This window comes from Pseudophryne corroboree, chromosome 6, assembly GCF_028390025.1.
Source record: "Pseudophryne corroboree isolate aPseCor3 chromosome 6, aPseCor3.hap2, whole genome shotgun sequence".
NCBI lineage: Eukaryota > Metazoa > Chordata > Amphibia > Anura > Myobatrachidae > Pseudophryne > Pseudophryne corroboree.
The window spans coordinates 162,353,832-162,372,535 of record NC_086449.1 but is presented as its reverse complement, the minus strand read 5'-3'; the positions used below and the strand labels follow the sequence as shown (position 1 = coordinate 162,372,535).

General features: G+C 45.0%; 1 protein-coding gene across 1 annotated transcript in view; it reads right to left on the bottom strand.

Moving 5' to 3' along the window:
* Positions 1-18,704, bottom strand: part of ANTXR1 (ANTXR cell adhesion molecule 1) — a 254,065-nt gene continuing 235,361 nt past the window's right edge. Inside the window, exon 18 of the mRNA XM_063932061.1 lies at positions 1-4,415. Coding sequence (XP_063788131.1) covers positions 4,140-4,415 — 276 coding nt within the window. The 3' untranslated portion in view covers positions 1-4,139. The remainder of the gene's footprint in view (positions 4,416-18,704) is intronic.

Genomic DNA, 18,704 nt, shown 5'->3' with positions numbered 1-18,704 from the left:
TTATTTCTGGCCAGGAAAGCCCCTGGTAGTTGTAACAGTTTATTGTGTATACAATGTTTGTCATTACAAAGAGAGTGAATACACTAACTAGTTATATTCCAGTAAAATGGAAACACACATACAATATGACAGTATTCCACATGACAAGTCCTGCTTGGATGCAATAATAACTTACATCTAGTGCCCAGGTAAGTGGGGACTGATACATGGGCATATGTGGTGTACAAGCACTTAATATTACATACATCACAGGAAGCGTAAGAGTGGGGGAGGGGACTGCACAATACCACATAATACAAAATACTCCGCACACATGTAGATGCCATTACAACTATTTGCCATGATAATGCTGATTGTTTAACCTTTACTGTATCCTTCCAAACAGCATAGAACCATTGTGGTAAAATACCAAACTAACATTACATGCCAAACTAGCTTATCAAGGTAATCTTGTGCCTTTTACTTACAGATCCAAAGCCCAGGTAACCGGTGACTCAGGCATTGTCCAACCAGATACTGGCTGAAGATGTAGTAAGTGTAGTTGAAAATCAGCCATAAATACGCCATTCCCTTTATACGATTCTGATGTCATTATTTTAGCAGTCCTGAATAAACCATTTTGGGGTCAATCTACTATAGCAGGCCTGGCCAACCTGTGGCTCTCCAGATGTTGTGAAACTACAAATCCCAGCATGCCCTGCCACAGTTTCAGCATTCCCTAGTAGCAAAACTGTGGCAAGGCATGATGGGACTTGTAGTTTTACAACAGCTGGAGAGCTACAGGTTGGCCAGGCCTGTACTATAGGTACTTTCTTTGTTGCCGCGCTTTTCCTAAATATCCATTAAGCATAACCTTCATTAGTCACACTCCAAGTTTTATAGGGGAAATGTTTAAGTTCTTATTTCCTGTTAAATAAAACAAGAGATCTCTTTTTACCTAGGGAAATAAATATGAAGACTTTTTCATGTAAAATAAAAAATGAAAGATACGTTGCAGTGTCTTTCCCAACCAACAGCGCTGTAAGCTTTTTAATTTTCATTTTATTTTTTTAATTAATGCTAAGCATTTGGCTATAAACGTCCCATAGACAACAATCTATAACAGTTTATGTGCTACAAATAATGTTCTGATTGTGAATGTGAAAGACCAGTGTTTGGTGCAGCTTCATAAATGTTGAAAGCCCAAAGAGTGGTATAATACGTCTTACAGAGGTTGGCGGAAATGTTTTTTTTTTTTTTTTAAAGGCATCTTGGGTTACAAAGCCTTTATGATTTATTAGCTTATCGTCTCAAGGGGGTTTTCACTTAACGTGAGATTTGCAGAATCTTTGCATAGTGGTAGAAAAATGTGTATTACATACAAAGACACCTCTACAAATGGTTTGGAATATGTCATAGGTTATACTTTCTTGGCAGCTTTCAATTTTGGAGGAATCGTGAACGGTATATCAATGACTCTGCTCTAATGTGAAATTGTTGAAAATGAGCGGCATGCAATACCTGAATTGTGCCCAAAACCAATATGGCGGTTCATAGTTCAATAAAAATGTTAGATGATCAGACAGATGGTTCGGCATTCCCTTAGTGTGCAATGTGTCACAGAGGTTTAAAGACACAATTACCCGCCCTTGGCACACTAGATAACAATGTATTTAAGAGATTAAAGATGATACATGAATGAGACTAGTTACTGTATCCCTTTTTCCACCTTATTTCTGGGAAATGTTCAATAATTATATGAAGAATAATTATTAGACTGATATTCTATTTATCACATAGGCAGGGCAAAAATTATATCTGCAACAGAGGAACCAAGGGCCTCGTGTGGCCCTCTAAACATTTTTCTATGTCCCCCAGCTCCTTTCTGCTTTGCTGTCAGATGTGTTTGTTATAGCTTGTAACACATGTTTAAAATGTCTTTCAGCAACTTGTCAATTGGTACTAAACCATTACTTCAGCAGGTGCATTATGGTATATGAATATCTTAGCACACAATGCAGGTTGAACCCGATGGGCATTTTGCCTCTTTTCAACCTCACTATGTAACTATGTAATTAAGATAAAGGGTAATGACTGCCCCTTATGAAGGTCAGAGTTCTGCCCATACTGCACCAGAAGTAAACCACATTGCCTTTTACTGGCCTACACAATGCAATGCACATAACCTGGCCAAGTAGCGCAAAAGTAGATTCCCATGTTTACAATGCACCTGCAGCCATAAATAATCCCCAATAAATGTCAAGCATTGGGGTATAGGAACCTTTATATACATATTACAGAATGTTACAAGATGTCTTCTCATATCAGATCAACTTTTGTTGTAGGTCGAGCGGTCCTTTAACTGATAATCATGAAATAAGTTCCAGCAACAGAATTACCCTCATGTGCGTGCACTGATATGTGTGTTTTTAAAATGTGACCCAAAGGTGGCACCCAGTCTGAGACAGAATTGTTCATGTAACAAATAAGTATTGTAAAATCGTTACAGAAATAAAAACAAGGACTAATGATTGAGAGGATATGAGATGGAAGCAGTCGTTTCCTACAGTGTATGTTGTCAGTAACTTTCAATCTGTTTCTCTTCTACTCCCTTACTTTGTGCAGACTGCAATTACTGCATAAACGCAGCACGCTTACCCTGTAAAACGTCCCCTTTTCTGTTGCACAATCAGCGTTGTTTATGCAGATTGCTGCCGTCTTATTTGTTCAAATAAATTAAATGTCCAGGCCTAGTAACTGACTGCCACCGCTGTAATGTGAACATGTTGTAGTGATAATTGTGTTCTCCACAAAAGAAGATGATAACACATAACCCCTGTTAGCAACACCCAGTTCCCCATATAACATAGTACAAAAGCAATACTTTCTACATACAACTATTTCAAAAAGACAATGCAAGTGTATACATGATGTTGATTATCCCCTGATTCCTCTATGGTAGAGGGCCCAGAAATACATTGCAAAACTCATACATAATCTAGTTTAATAGAATCTGCTATGGCAGTTTTTTCTTATTATTGCAAAGGTCCAGCCTTCTGCTGCCCAAACTCATCAGGTCCCATACAGACTATAATCCCCTCCTGTGGGGATATAATATTTTGTAATTTTACTTTTCCCTTCAACAGTCTCGCTGGAGGTACATGTAGAACATTCCATTCTTTCTTGTTTCCCATTCTACAAATCTTCCATAATGGTCAATGGCCCGTACACCTCCAGATGGCAAGGCCATTTTAATACCCTGAGGGAAATCAGTAGGGTCTCTGGTTTCCTTATATTCCTTGAGATCCACACAGGAAACAGTTTGGTCTTTTTCTCCATTATTTTGTCAAATTAGCTACTAGGTGGGATCAAAACTTGGCTCTTCTTACACAGAACATCAGGAATATATATAAAATAAGGTAATTGATAATTAAATCAAGTAAAACATTTAACACAATGGTTTAATTGATAGCCATCAATGTTGAATCAATTCACGATGGTCATCAGGTGGTGCAGTCTTCGTGGAACATAAGTGCTATATTTTAGTAAAATACTGAGCCAGTGAAACTGATCAACAAATTTTCGACAATAACTTGAATGACCAAACATGTAGAAACATCGTAACATTGCAAATGAGCTTGGACCTCCTTGGCTGTTTACTTGACGTTTCATTAAGAAGCCCTTTCTTATACTTATTGGTCTGTATATGTATATAAAAATGGATTGCTGCGCAATGTGAAACAATTCCAGCAGTTCAATGGACCACCACCAAAGAGTCCTATTTACTTGACTGTGGAGTTCAAATAAAATCCTTTGTGGTCAATAGTTGGGTTACTGTACTCTAATTGTTAAGCTTTTTATCCTAATGAATTAGAGAGACCTTTCAATTAGTTATTTGTGATTTTCACCCAGGTCAGTTGGTCGACCAAATATATCAGCTGGTTCAATAGAAGACCAAACATGTAGAGTCTAGGGTTCGATTGTCCAACTGTTGACAAATCCACGACTCAACATGGCTTATCGCTAGTAAAAGTGGTTATAAAAGTGGTTTTGGTGGAAGCTTTTCTGGTGAATGTCAAATCCATCCCAAAAAACATGGCGAAGAGCTTCTCGTAAAACATCCCCAGTAGTATCGGAGATGGGAGGCTGCACGGAGCACTCTAGATTGAAGGTCGAGGTGGAGGTCTGCTTGGAGGCGGAGCTCTGTTTGGAGGTGAAGCTAATGGTGGGGGAGGAAGAGAGCTTGTTGGCGATGGAGTTGGTGGTGGAGAGTTTATTGATTGAGGAGGTGGGCTTATTGGAGGAGGAGGGGTATAAATTGGGCTATGAGGGGGTGTATAGATTGGACTTGATGGAGGAGACAGAAGAGGAGCATTGTTTAATGGATATCTTGGGGGCATCGGCTTCTTTTCCCTAGTGAAATTGATGCACCTTCCCTGAAATGAAAAGACAACACAGAAAAGGACACAATGATTTAAACTTGGTAGAAACATTTTTTGAACGAAAAAAAAAAATCATACTTAAGAAGCGTAAATGTCTTGTAAAACATTAATACCATATGATTTTATTTCCCAGAGAAGAGTTGGGTAACTTGTAGTTGCCCTACTGGCTGGAAGAGCATTTGATATAAGGACATTTTGAAATTAGTTAATTTTATTTAGAAGGCCTAACATGAATTAACACTTTGACTGCTGGAGGATCAGCAAAGTAAATAGCCAGCAGGGAAGGGGTTAGCCATTGGAAAGCTGAACTTGCCTTTCAGTTCCAGAAATGACACAACTGGCTCATACACTTAAACCAGCTGCTGGAACAGAGAAGCTAAGCGGAGCCCAAATAAATCGCACTGAGACTTGAAATATGTGAAATATATGGCAGATTCCTTGGCTGCACTTAGTATGGAAATCTGTCAGCTGAGGTTCATGTAAGGATATTAACTTGCTGTAGCAAGTCCTGTAACTCTCTGGCTGGTCTAACATCCAGCTAATTCTAGAATGGATCGTCACAATAGGATTTGCTCTGTAGATTAAATCTCTTTCTCTTCACTGCATGAAAAGAGAATGCCCTGAAAATACATACCTCATAGCCAATCTGGTAACCAAATCTGTTGCTTTATGGAAAATATTATGCAAGTTGAGGATGCAGGCATTACCTTACCTAATCTAATAAACATAGAGGGTCATTCCGACCTGATCGTAGCTGTGCTAAATTTAACACAACTACGATCATCTTCCCTGACATGCGGGGGGACGCCCAGCACAGGGCTAGTCTGCCCCGCATGTCAGGCCGCCCCCCCTTCCTGCACAAGTACAAAAGATTTGCACAGCGGCGATGCTTTTGTACTTGTAGAGTAGCTTCCAGTCAGCGCAGCTCCTGCGGCTGGCAGGGAGTTAGTCATCGCTGGCCGGGTCGCAGCGGCTGCGTGTGACATCACGCAGCCGCTGCGGCCCGTGCCCCCCCCCACATGGTCCCGCCAGCCCTGCTTTGGCCGTACCGCCCCCTCCCGCCCAGCTATCGCCTCTGCCTGTCAATCAGGCAGAGTCGATCGCTGTGCTATGGCAGCCGCCGGCTGTCTGGCATGTGCCAGCGCAGTGCGGCGCCATCGCATTCGCAGTTCTGATCTGATCGGCTGTTCTCTGTGGGGGTCATTCCGAGTTGATCGCTCACTAGCTATTTTTTGCAGCGTTGCGAACAGATAGTCGCCGCCTATAGGGGAGTGTATGTTTGCTTTGCAAGTGTGCAATCGCATGTGCAGCCGAGCGGTACAAAAAAGTTTTGTGCAGTTTCTGAGTAGCTCAGAACTTACTCAGCCGCTGCGATCACTTCAGCCTGTTCTTGTCCGGAATTGATGTCAGACACCCGCCCTGCAAACGCTTGGACACGCCTGCGTTTTTCCAAACACTCCCAGAAAACGGTCAGTTGACACCCACAAACGCCCTCTTCCTGTCAATCTCCTTGCGATCGGCTGTGTGAATGGATTCTTCGTTAAATCCATCGCTCAGCAACGCTCCGCTTTGTACCCGTACGACGCGCCTGTGCATTGCGGTGCATACGCATGTGCAGTTCTGACCTGATTGCAGTGCAGTGAAAAAACCTAGTGTGCGATCAGGTTGGAATGACCCCTATATTACTGACAGAGAGACCTTTCTAAAGTCCTGGCATAGAAACTCTGTATTGTCTAACTTCAAACATGCATGGCTTGGCGGCAACATGATATTGGGGCGACATCTGACTTGTAAAAATGCAAACTATCCCCACTTTACATAAAAATAGTACTGCATTTATTCTCAGGACAGACATGTATGGGAAAGTATCCATTATAACCTTACGATCCAGGGGCCATTAGCCATCCAGCTGTTGTTGAACTACACATCCCAGCATGCCCTGCAACAGTTTTAGCATGGCCATATAGCAAAACTTTAGCAGAGCATGCTGGTATGTGTAGTTCAACAACAGCTGGAGAGTTCCTCACCCCTGCGGAATCAACACCAGAAATATACAATTTCTCTAACCTTTTTATAAGTTGGCTACACATTACTGTCCCATATGTTTACAAACACATACCCATGTTACAGAAATATTTTCCATTAATTATATACTGAATTCAGCTATGTCTTAAAGGATTTCGTTTTCCAAGGAAATTCTCCAACTAGTGGAATTGTGGGAGTATCATTCCTGGGGTCTCTGTAGTTCATCAGATACTCAATGCTTGCTGGTGCTGTACCTGAAGCTTCTCACAGGCTAACTGTGCCCTGTGTCCTTGATGCTAACTAGCTCTACCTAGACCAGATTTTCTAATTTATTGTTTGTTTCTGCATAATTACTCCTCTGAGGTTGAGTTTGTATTCCCTGACTGCACAACATTATGTAATGCAGTGGTGTTACTACTGCCCCCGCAGCCCTCGCGGTGGCTTGGAGGCGCAGGGCTGCGGGGCCGCTGCCACTGATTTAGAGCAGATTGACATGCGGACGAGCCATCCGCATGTCAATCTGCGGTCTCCTCTCCCTCCTTCCCTCCTGCGTCTCGGGTCTAATATGAAGTGCCGTTCGTGAGCTCTGATTGGCTCACGAACCGGCACTTCATTTAACAGACCCACTGGAGACGCAGGAGGGACACAGGAGAGGCGCGCGCTGTGCCCTCCGTGTCCCTCCATCACAAAACAGCGGGGGAGCGGGAGGGGGGGGGAGTTTAACTGGCACTGGGGGAGCATATTTGGCACTGGGGGAGGGGGAGCATATTTGGCACTTGGGGGGGGCATATGTGGGACTGGGTCTGGGACTCCAGGTCGACAACAAAAAGGTCGACACACCTTAGGTCGACGCCAATTGGTCGACACACCTTAGGTCGCGATGGACAAAAGGTCGACAGGAACAATGTCGACATGGAAAAAGGTCTGCATGAGTTTTTTATGTTTTTTTGGTGTCGTTTTCTTCGTAGAGTGACCGGGAATCCCAATTAGTGCACCACATCCCCTCGCGTGGCTTGCTTCGCTCGCCATGCTTCGGGCATGGTGCCTTCGCTTGGCACAGATTACCGTTCCAATCGTAGTCCACGTGGATCGTTAAGTATGAACAGGTTCCAAAAAAAAAAAAAAATTGTGAAAAACTCATGTCGACCTTTTTCCATGTCGACCTTGTTCCTGTCGACCTTTTGTCCATGTCGACCTATGGTGTGTCGACATAAGGTTTCGACCTTTTTGTTGTCGACCTGGAGTCCGGATACCGTGGCACTGAGGGGGTACATGTGTACCTGGCACATGTGGGGGGGGGCTATATTTGGCACTGGGGGCATGTGTGTACCTGGCACTGTGGGGGAATATCTGGCACTGGGGGCATACGTGGCACTGGGAGCACAGCCCTAGCAACAAGCATTACTCCCTAGCAACGAGCATGACACCCAGTGCATGAAACCCCTGGCAATGAGCATGACACCCAGTGCATGAAACCCCTGGAAACGAGCATGGCACCCTGAGCATGAAAACCCCTGGCACTGTGAATGAAACCAAGAGCATGAAACCCCTGGCAATGAGCAGCTAATTTAAAAGTAATTAGAAGCCTTACTGTAGGACTTAATGTGTAATGGGCATTGCGGTGTGTGGCATAATGTATCACGGACATTGCGGTGTGTGTCATAATGTGTCACAGGCATTACGGTGTGTGGCATACTATATCACAGGCATTGTGGTATGTGGTATAATGTCTCAGGGGTATTGCAGTGTGGCATAATGTATAACGGGCATTGCAGTGTGTTGCATAGGGTATAACGGGCATTGCGGTATGTGTCACAGGTATTACGGTGTGTGGTATACTATATCACTGGCATTGTGGTATAATGTCTCAGGGTCATTGCAATGTGTAGCATAATGTATCACGGACATTGCGGTGTGTGTCATAATGTGTCAGGCATTACGGTGTGTGGTATACTATATCACGGGCATTGTGGTATGTGGTATAATGTCTCAGGGTCATTGCGGTGTGTGTCATAATGTGTCACAGACATTGTATGTGCTATAATGTATCAGGGGCATTGCAGTGTGTAGCATAATGTATAACGGGCATTGCTATGCGTGGCATAATGTGTCACAGGCATTACGGTGTGTGGCATAATGTGTCGGGGGCATTGTGGTGTGTGGCATATTGTGTCATGGGCATTATTGTGTGCGGCATAATGTCTAAGGGCCATTGCAGTATGTGGCATAATGTATACTGGGCATTACTATAAGGAGGAAAAATGACAAATAATGTAAGGGGCATGAATCAGGATTATTTTTCTTTCCTGTGGTGGCCAACGTCTGGGCGTGCAGGTTGCAAAACTGGGGTATAAGGTAGTCTTTTCCTGCAATGCCATGCCCCTTTATGCGAAGCCACGCCCGATCCAACAAAGCCACGCGCACATTCATCGCTTTACTAGTGCCAATTATGGGGGGGGGGGGGGGGGGGAGAATTTTTTGGCTTGGGAGAGAAATATTTCTAGTTACGCCACTGATGTAATGTGTTAATATCAAGGGGCACGGACGGTTTAAGAGAGGAGAGGGCCCCAATGCAGGCTCCATGCAGCCCCCTCTTCTCTGGCTTCACACACTGAGAGCAGTAAATTCTGCCATGCGTAAGTCTCCTGGAACATGGCGCCCACACCTTGTTCCATACTTACAACACTGAAAATCTCCTCTCCGGTAAGATACCCGGAAAGGAGAAGAGGGTGGGCAGAGACAGAGGTGGATCTATGCTAATTGTGTCATTAAGCCCCACCCCTTCACCAGAAAATTGCCACGATTCGCAGATATTTGCATAGGGGGCGAGGCCGAATGACACTACTGCCATAGAAATGAGTCATTAGGCCCTACCCATTCCTGGATTACTGTATTATTCATGGCATTCTGCCCACTTCTCTATGAAGTAGGCAGAATGCGGGAGGGCTACTCTTCCAGGCGTGCGGGGGACTACCCAAAAAAATCAGGTGTCTCCCGCAGAAACTGGGAGAGTAGGCAAGTATGCCTTATTCCAATGGGCTTCTCTATTGCCCATGCACAAATCACTTGGGAAATGGCCACCGCAACATTTTCCCAGTGATCTCTGTTGCTCTGCAGAGCCGGCTGATGCGGGACGCCAGAGACGGCAGCGAGGTATATACAACAATATGGGTATAGGGTGTGCGCCCATGTGCACAGTACAACCTGCACCCATTCTAGTCATGCCAATGCTAAAGGGGCCTATTTATTAACAGTCCCCTTTCTCTAGTGATAAAGCATATTTGTTTTATCACCACAGTATATAAAATATCAGTGCTATGGATGGCAGTAACCTTTGATGTACAGTGGGAGAAAAACTGTTTTTACCAGCAATAGTACATTGAGATAACTGTTGGGAAATGGTCACACAGTACAGTGACATCTAAACTTGTAATTAGACAAAGCAGCAGGCACACCGCTGTGCAGTCTGGAGGAATGATTATGAACCACATAACAGCATTAGGTCCTGTGCTTGAAGAATTACAGATTTTCCTTTATGCATGGGCAAAACTAATTCCATGTGTGCACAAAGAAAGGACAATTTAAACAATTTAATGAACTGAAGCAATTCATCTCTTTTCATTATGCCAGGTACTTGTATGACTGAATTTCCAGGAATAGGTTGCTGACCACAATAAACCACACTCTCCCACCCAACAACACCCATATAATAGTTCACTAGACCTGAGTTTGGCAGTTGTGCGCCTCTCCTGTTACTAGACCTCTCTGCAGCTGTTCATAAAATGAGAATGTTTCTTCTTAAAATGTCAGCCATATAAACGGTGCTGTACGCATCTGGTTCCCTTAGGTTCTCTCTCTTATCCTTCATATATTGATGTACAAGTGACCGCGTAGACTGAGTTACAGACTGACAGTCGGATTCTGTTGGGCAAGACCCAACATCATTTTTAATCAGGACTGTAACCTCTATAGTTACTAATTAATGGATAGTTCCTAGTTTTAACTTCATTGTAACTGATTAATAATAATATTTACACACTGCATTACTAGGGCTGGTTAGCCACTGACAGGGGTCCTGCATGTCAAACGCAGGTTGCGGTGTGTATCTAGCTCTTACACCTGACAACCTGATCAGAGTAACCAGTCAGGTGCAACTGAAGAAAATTATAGCTAAAACCTGATTGCCCGGAGTGGCCCAACCCCCTTTGTAATTGTGTTAGCCTCTCCTGTCCCCCTCCTTTCAGAAAGCCCACCAGGCCTGCGTCCGCCAAGTAAAACATTCACTCTGATCTGCCTGGAGGCCATGGCAAATAGGTTGGCCATGTACCCAGACAGAGATAGTGCCAAATTTTGTTCCAAGATTTTAGTTTTTTGACGTAAGTTACTTCAGGGCATATGTTGGTGGGTTCTCCAAAGAACTGTAAATCGGCTAGAGAGTTGACCCTAGATGTAGGAGACAAAGTTTTAAAGAAGGCGCATTTATGGCACATGATTGGTCCTTGTGTGGTTCCACCTAACTGTGGATTGGCTGATCTCATCACTCTAAAGGAAAGCCTGGCAAGTTCTGACTAATTCAGAATTTGTCTTATCCTGCTGACCTGTCAACAATGCTACCCCTCCAGCCATTTGTTCTGTGGCGTATCAATCATTTGATGATGCACTTCAGATCATTATAGATCACAGCACTGGAGCTCTCTGGGTACAGTGGATGTTGAGTCAGCTTTATGCTTGCTCCCACTACATCCTGATTATTTCAGGTTTATGGTGCTTCACCTGGATGATGGATATTACATAGATAAGTACTTGCTTATCTCTTGCTTATCTTGAGAAGTTTAGTATCTTTCTGCATTGGTGTTTTGAAATTGTCACTGGGGTTCGAGGGATAGCACACTATCTTGATACATTCATTTGCGTGGGTCCAGCTGACTATCCTTGATGTGCAGTATTTTTTTTTTCAAGTCAATCATTGTGTCTGGAGTCCCAGTTGTGATGGACAAAAAACATGGTCCTACGCATAGGCTGTCCTATCTTAGAACTGAAATCAATCAATACCATTGGTTGCTATTGAGGATTACCTTCAGAAAACAATTAGCATGCTTAAGATGCCTGCTCGAGTTTAACAAGGGATCTTCTCCTGCTGGAGCTCTTTCCAATTTAACGGCGAACGACCTGAGGTGAATGGCAGTGCATGTTATCAATCGTATCTCAGCGGATACAGAATTGGGAAGAGATGTGCTTTGTATACAGACAAGAAGTCAAGGCAAATGGCTAAACAGGTTTACCAGGTTCGGCACAGACCGCAGACACAGAGAGAATTTGGTAAATAGGTCAAGGTCTGAACAAAGAGACATCAACAGCAGGTCAGAAACAATCAGAGTCAGCAAAAGGAATCAATCAGAACAGCAGAAAGCAGCTCAGGTAACACACGGTCGGCAGACAATATGAAGGGTGTGCAATAATCTTTGGGATGTGTAGTGCATAGGTAGAATAGACACAATCTGACTGGTTGTTTAACTGTAATCTCTGACTAAAGTTCTTATGAAATGTCAAGGCACACAACCATGTACAAGCAGCACTACACACTGAAGAAGTCAGCCTGTTCACTTCCTTCACAAATTCGTTTTTAGAGCTCAACAGAGGCCACTGGAGAGCCATGATCTTCTATGACTACAAGAGTGGTCTGTCACAGCAGGAGAGTTTTAAACGACTGCGAGCTGCTTTCTGGAGGCAGCACCCCCCCCCCCCCCTCCCGAACTGCTGTGTTTGAGTAATTTGCAGAATTTCAGCGCAAGAGACTGTCCCCGGAAGACAAGTAGCGCTGCAGCCGACCTGTGTCTGTCATCACTAAGGACAATGTTGCTACCATGAGTGTCATATTTTAAGTGGACCATTGCCCATTTAGAGAAGGAATATAGACATCTCATTGGGATCCATCTGCTTGATACTCTATGAAAAGCTTGACCTGAGCAGTTTCTGCATACTGAATGCCCCATCAGCTGACTTGAGAGCAGAAGGAGACCCGGGTAACTTGGAGCCGCAACATGCTAGCCAGGTTTGATGGCAGTTGCCCAAACTCTGTCTAGGAGAAAATCCGTGGCAGTGAATCCTGGATTTACAGTTTCAACCCCGAGACCAAACAACAGTCGCCCAGTGGACCCCAGCTGGAGGTGTACTGCCACGGAAGTACCAACGTGAAAGCAACTTGGGCAAGCAGATCTGTGGCCAAGACTGCTCACTCAAGCAGCGCGCACCATCACTAGAGATTGTTACATGAACCAATGCCTGCCACAAGTTCTGGAAGCTATTTCCAGGAGCCATCCTAGAACTCATGTTTGTGATACCCTTCTCCATCACAACAATGAACCTGCCCACAAGCCTAAGAAAGTGGTGGATTTTTTGGTCCATGAACGCATCCAGAAGCTTGGTCATCCACTGTACAGTCCATACTGGGCTCCCCGTGACTACTTCGTGTTCCCACAAATCAAGTGCAACGGAAGCTACAGTAGAGACCTTCATCCAGCATGTAAAACACATACTTGCTTCGGACTGGTCCAGCTGCTTCACCAAGTGGTTTGAGCGCATGCAACTTTGCAAAGACTTCTCAGACGAATACTTTTGAAAAAATGTAATGTTCACTTTGTAAATATTATAGTTTTTGTGCATCCAGAAACTTATTTCACACACCTTCTATAACCAGAGTGGGATTGGCTGTGGCCAGGAAGTCGGAGGAGATCCAATGCATTATGTTTAAGAATACTAAACAGAAATCTTAACCTATAGCAACCGCTGTAGATCAACTGGCAGGAATGTCAGCCAGCACCCCCAAAGGCCCCTGGATCAAATCCTCCCTGCAATATTAGCAATCCTTTTATCCATTATCCCCTATATACACATACATAAGACTATATTAATAGTTACATAATTTTTAAAGCATTATTCCAGATTTCATAAAGTTTACTAGATTTCTTTACTGTTATGTACCCTGATGTCTGCCACTTTCTGTACTTACAATCGGTACATAGTAAAGGCAGACAAGTTATACCACTCCCTGCCCACTGCCGCTGTAGGGTCTGCCTCCAACTCCAAGGGTGCTGGGAAGAGGAGCTGTGATGGGGGGTATTGTCAGACCCTGTCCTGACTGGGTGCTGGTCTCCGCCTGACTGTATCTGTTTGTGGCCGCAGAGCTGCCTACCCCATGCCCATAGCTGCAGCACACCAGGACAAGTTTGACACCGTCACTGCGGCTGTATGTTACTGTTGCCCCCCTGGATCCGACACTGCCCTCTGCACGCCGGACATACTGAGCTGGTTGCAGATCACGGACCAACAGCCAGCCAGACATGTTGAGACAGCACATAATTTCAAATTTGGCGCTAGCCATCAGCCAATCACAGATAGCAGACCGACAGTCAATCAGGAGTGACCGCTGCAGCTGCTGCCTGACCTCTCCCCCCCCCCCCCCCCCCCCAGTCTGCCCGGGACCCTAGTTTTGCCAGTACCCACCAGATAGTGGCCCTGCCCGTCCATATCTATATATAGACCTATAAAAATGATTTCCTCTGCTCTCTGTATGTGTGCCAGGAAATGTAAGGATACGCTTTATGTTACTGTACAGATTGTTGATGTTTTGTCTTATCTGTTTGTTAGAAGCTACACTATAAAACATGATGAGTAACTCTTTGAAGTTTCTGCCTATGTTTTCTACCCCTCTGTAAACTAAATATTGTAAAATTACTCCATTAATGATGAGGGGAACGGAGAATGTTGAGCTTCTGAACATTTGAGAAAACCGCAGGAATCCCCATGTGACCTGCGCTTAGATGTTATTGGAAGCAGCTGTGACTGATAGTGACCTTGCTGCGGCGTATGGATGGATAGCACCCTTTGTGTTGATTGCACTGACCTCTTCTCCCCACCAGGGGGCAATACAACCATTATACACAAAAAAATTGACTATTCTTTCAATACATTCGTGGATACATTGGATAAAAAGTAAGTAACCTTTTAGAGTCAGCAACCGATGGCCTCTCCTGCAGTCAACAAATCTTTGCTGTACCTGTTCATCAATCCCAAACATCACATTGCCTCCAGACATTGACAACATAAATTGTTTACTGCACGTCATGTTTTGAGCATGCACTTGGATTAAGGCTAGAAACGTCCCATCTAAAAACAAGGTCCATCAAAGTAAACCTTTCATATACTCCAACTGTGATGATCCAGGGGAAGGCAAAATAAAACCCTTAGGATCATATGCTTGCTGACTGAGTTGGATGGGTATTTTTTTAATTTTTAACTTTTTTATACTTTACGATCCACATGGACTACGATTGGGAATAGTAACTAATGGTGAGCGATGAAAGCCACGTGAGGGTACACGGTGCACTAATTGGGGTTCCCGGTCACTTTACGAAGAAAACGACACCCCAAAAAATAAAAAAACTCATGCAGACCTTGTCCATGTTGACCTAATGACCATGTCAATCTATTTCAGGTGGTCGACCTAATGACTATCGACCTAGTTACTGTCGACCTAACGAACTACACCTATTGGGCAGATGCCCGTTTGGTTAGTGTCAAAAACACAAATTTGTTTTGTGCATGTCAACAAAAAAGGTGTATGCCATGTCAATATGCAGAGTGGGCACCTTACGCTTGTAGGGGTGCAACAGGTGAGGAAAGAGGGGGAAACACAAATCGATTACTGGAAGCGCATGTTTGTGTAATTGCGGCTGAGGCAGACTCTCACAGAGGAGCATGTACACCTGTCAGTAGCCGTATCATATGCTGGCAAGGCCGAAATTGGGGTGGTTGTCCTGGGCCCCCACACAGTTTATGTTTGACTCTGCAACTGCCAAGAACAGGTGCCCAGCGGTACTTGTTCCTGGATGGGCGCTGCTGCAGCTCTGTGTTCTGCATGCACAGACAGCCTGCATACAGTGCAGCGCTGCTCCCGAGTCCCCTCATAGGTGTCATGTGACACATCACGCCCATGCCGCTGATGAGGGGACTCAAGGGCCGCTGTGTCCTATATGCAGACTGTGCATTACACCACTACGAGAAGGGAGTATTCAGGGGGCAAGGGGGAGGTGCACTGTGTAGCATACCCCAGGGACAGTGCGGCCATATTTTGGGATGGCAAGTTAATGGGCCATTTTATTGGAGGGGGCCCCCACAAGTCTTAATCCTAGTGTTAGTGTACATACAGAGTAATGACAGTCACCAGCACTAACTAGTCACCTCTGACTGGCTAAATGCAAATTCACTTCCGAAGCTGAAATGTCGTTTCATTATTGATTGTGCCTATATTATATGAATTTGTGGGTATATTATGTAATTCCTTTTTTTCAACTTTCAATACATACAGACAGGGAACCTTACACGTTGTATTATAAAATAAGATTTTAAACCTACCGGTAAATCTTTTTTTCGTAGTCCGTAGAGGATCCTGGGGACTCCGTAAGGACCATGGGGATAGACGGGCTCCGCAGGAGACATGGGCACTTTAAGAAAGAACTTTAGGTATGGGTGTGCACTGGCTCCTCCCTCTATGCCCCTCCTCCAGACCTCAGTTAGAGAAACTGTGCCCCGAGGAGACGGACAGTACGAGGAAAGGATTTTTGTTAATCCAAGGGCAAGATTCATACCAGCCCACACCATTCACACCGTATAACTTGTGATATACTAACCAGTTAACAGTATGAAAACAACATAGCATTAGTCCGAGACCGATGAAACTATAACATAACCCTTTAGTAAGAAAACTATATACAAGTCTTGCAGAAGTCGTCCGCACTTCGGACGGGCGCCCAGCAGTGACGTGCGGTGGAGTGAGGCAGGTGAGGCAGAGCCTTTCCTGTCATAATAATGTTTGTAACAGAGTTTTGATTGTATAAAGTATATGAAAAATACAAAGAATATTTGTGAAATATCTTCTTTGCATTATTCTAATCATTTTTATAGCCAAAACTCTGGAGTAAAAAGTCTATGGCAGGGGAGGCAGTGCCTCACCTGCTGACCTTTTATGCACTCCTCTGATCAAAACTCACCAAATTTCCAGAAGTTTATACTGCTGCACCTGTATATAATGCCCAGATGTACCCTTTGGCTCATAAATTGCATTTAAATTTGGCTCTGGTGCTAGCCAGTGGCTCCTGAGCCATTTAGCTCACTGCACGTCCCTGGCGCCCAGTATCCTCTACGGACTACGAGAAAAAGATTTACCGGTAGGTTTAAAATCTTATTTTCTCTTACGTCCTAGAGGATGCTGGGGACTCCGTAACGACCATGGGGATTATACCAAAGCTCCCAAACGGGCGAGAGAGTGCGGATGACTCTGCAGCACCGATTGAGCAAACAGGAGGTCCTCCTCAGTCAGGGTATCAAACTTATAGAATTTTGCAAAAGTGTTTGAACCCGACCAAGTAGCAGCTCGGCACAGCTGTAGTGCCGTGACCCCTCGGGCAGCCGCCCAAGAAGAACCCACCTTCCTAGTGGAATGGGCCTTGACCGATTTTGGTAACGGCAATCCAGCCGTAGAATGAGCCTGCTGAATCGTGTTACAGATCCAGCGAGCAATAGTCTGCTTTGAAGCAGGAGCACCAACCTTGTTGGCTGCATACAGGACAAACAGTGCTTCTGTTTTTCTGACTCTAGCCGTTCTGGCCACGTAACTTTTCAAAGCCCTGACCACATCAAGGGACTCGGAATCCTCCAAGTCTCGCGTAGCCACAGGCACCACAATAGGTTGGTTCATATGAAAAGATGACACCACCTTAGGCAAAAATTGAGGACGGGTTCGCAATTCATCTCTATCCATATGGAAAACCAGATAGGGGCTTTTATGAGACAAAGCCGCCAATTCCAACACACACCTAGCCGAAGCCAAGGCTAATAACATGACCACCTTCCAAGTGAGATATTTTAACTCCACCGTTTGAAGTGGTTCAAACCAGTGCGACTTAAGGAAACTCAACACCACATTAAGGTCCCAAGGCACCACCGGAGGTACAAAAGGAGGCTGAATATGCAGCACTCCCTTCACAAAAGTCTGTACTTCTGGGAGAGAAGCTAATTCTTTCTGAAAGAAAATGTATAAGGCCGAAATCTGAACCTTAATGGAGCCTAATTTTAGGCCCAAATTCACTCCAGTTTGTAGGAAGTGAAGGAAACAGCCCAGATGGAATTCTTCCGTAGGAGCATTCCTGGCCTCACACCAAGAAACATACTTTCGCCATATACGGTGATAATGTTTAGCTGTCACGTCCTTCCTAGCCTTTATCAGAGTAGGAATGACCTCATCCGGAATGCCCTTTTCCGATAGGATCCGGCGTTCAACCGCCATGCCGTCAAACGCAGCCGCGGTAAGTCTTGGAACAGACAGGGCTCCTGTTGCAACAAGTCCTGCCTTAGAGGAAGAGGCCACGGATCTTCTGTGAGCATCTCCTGCAGATCCGGATACTAGGCCCTTCGCGGCCAATCTGGAACAATGAGAATTGTCTGTACTCCTCTTTTTCTTATTATTCTCAACACCTTTGGGATGAGAGGAAGAGGAGGAAATACATAGACCGACTGGAACACCCACGGTGTCACTAGGGCGTCCACAGCTATCGCCTGAGGGTCTTTTGACCTGGCGCAATACCTCTGTAGCTTTTTGTTGAGGCGGGACGCCATCATGTCTATCTGGGGCAGGCCCCACTGACTTGCAATCTGTGCGAAGACTTCCTGATGAAGTCCCTACTCTCCTGGATGCAGGTCGTGCCTGCTGAGGAAGTCTGCTTCCCAGTTGTCCACTCCCGGAATGAACACTGCTGACAGTGCGCTTACATGATTTTCCGCCCAGCGAAGAATCCTGGCGGCTTCCGCCATCGCCACTCTGCTCCTTGTGCCGCCTTGGCGGTTTACATGAGCCACCGCGGTGATGTTGTCTGACTGAATCAGAACTGGTAGGTCGCGAAGTAAGGTCTCCGCTTGACGAAGGGCGTTGTACATGGCCCTCAGCTCCAGGACGTTGATGTGAAGACAAGACTCTTGACTTGTCCAAAATCCTTGGAAGTTTCTTCCCTGTGTGACTGCTCCCCAACCTCGGAGGTTTGCGTCCGTGGTCACCAGAACCCAGTCCTGAATGCCGAACCTGCGGCCCTCTAGAAGGTGAGCACTCTGTAGCCACCACTGGAGAGATACCCTGGCCCTGGGGGACAGGACGATCAACTGATGAATCTGTAGATGTGACCCGGACCACTTGTCCAGTAGGTCCCA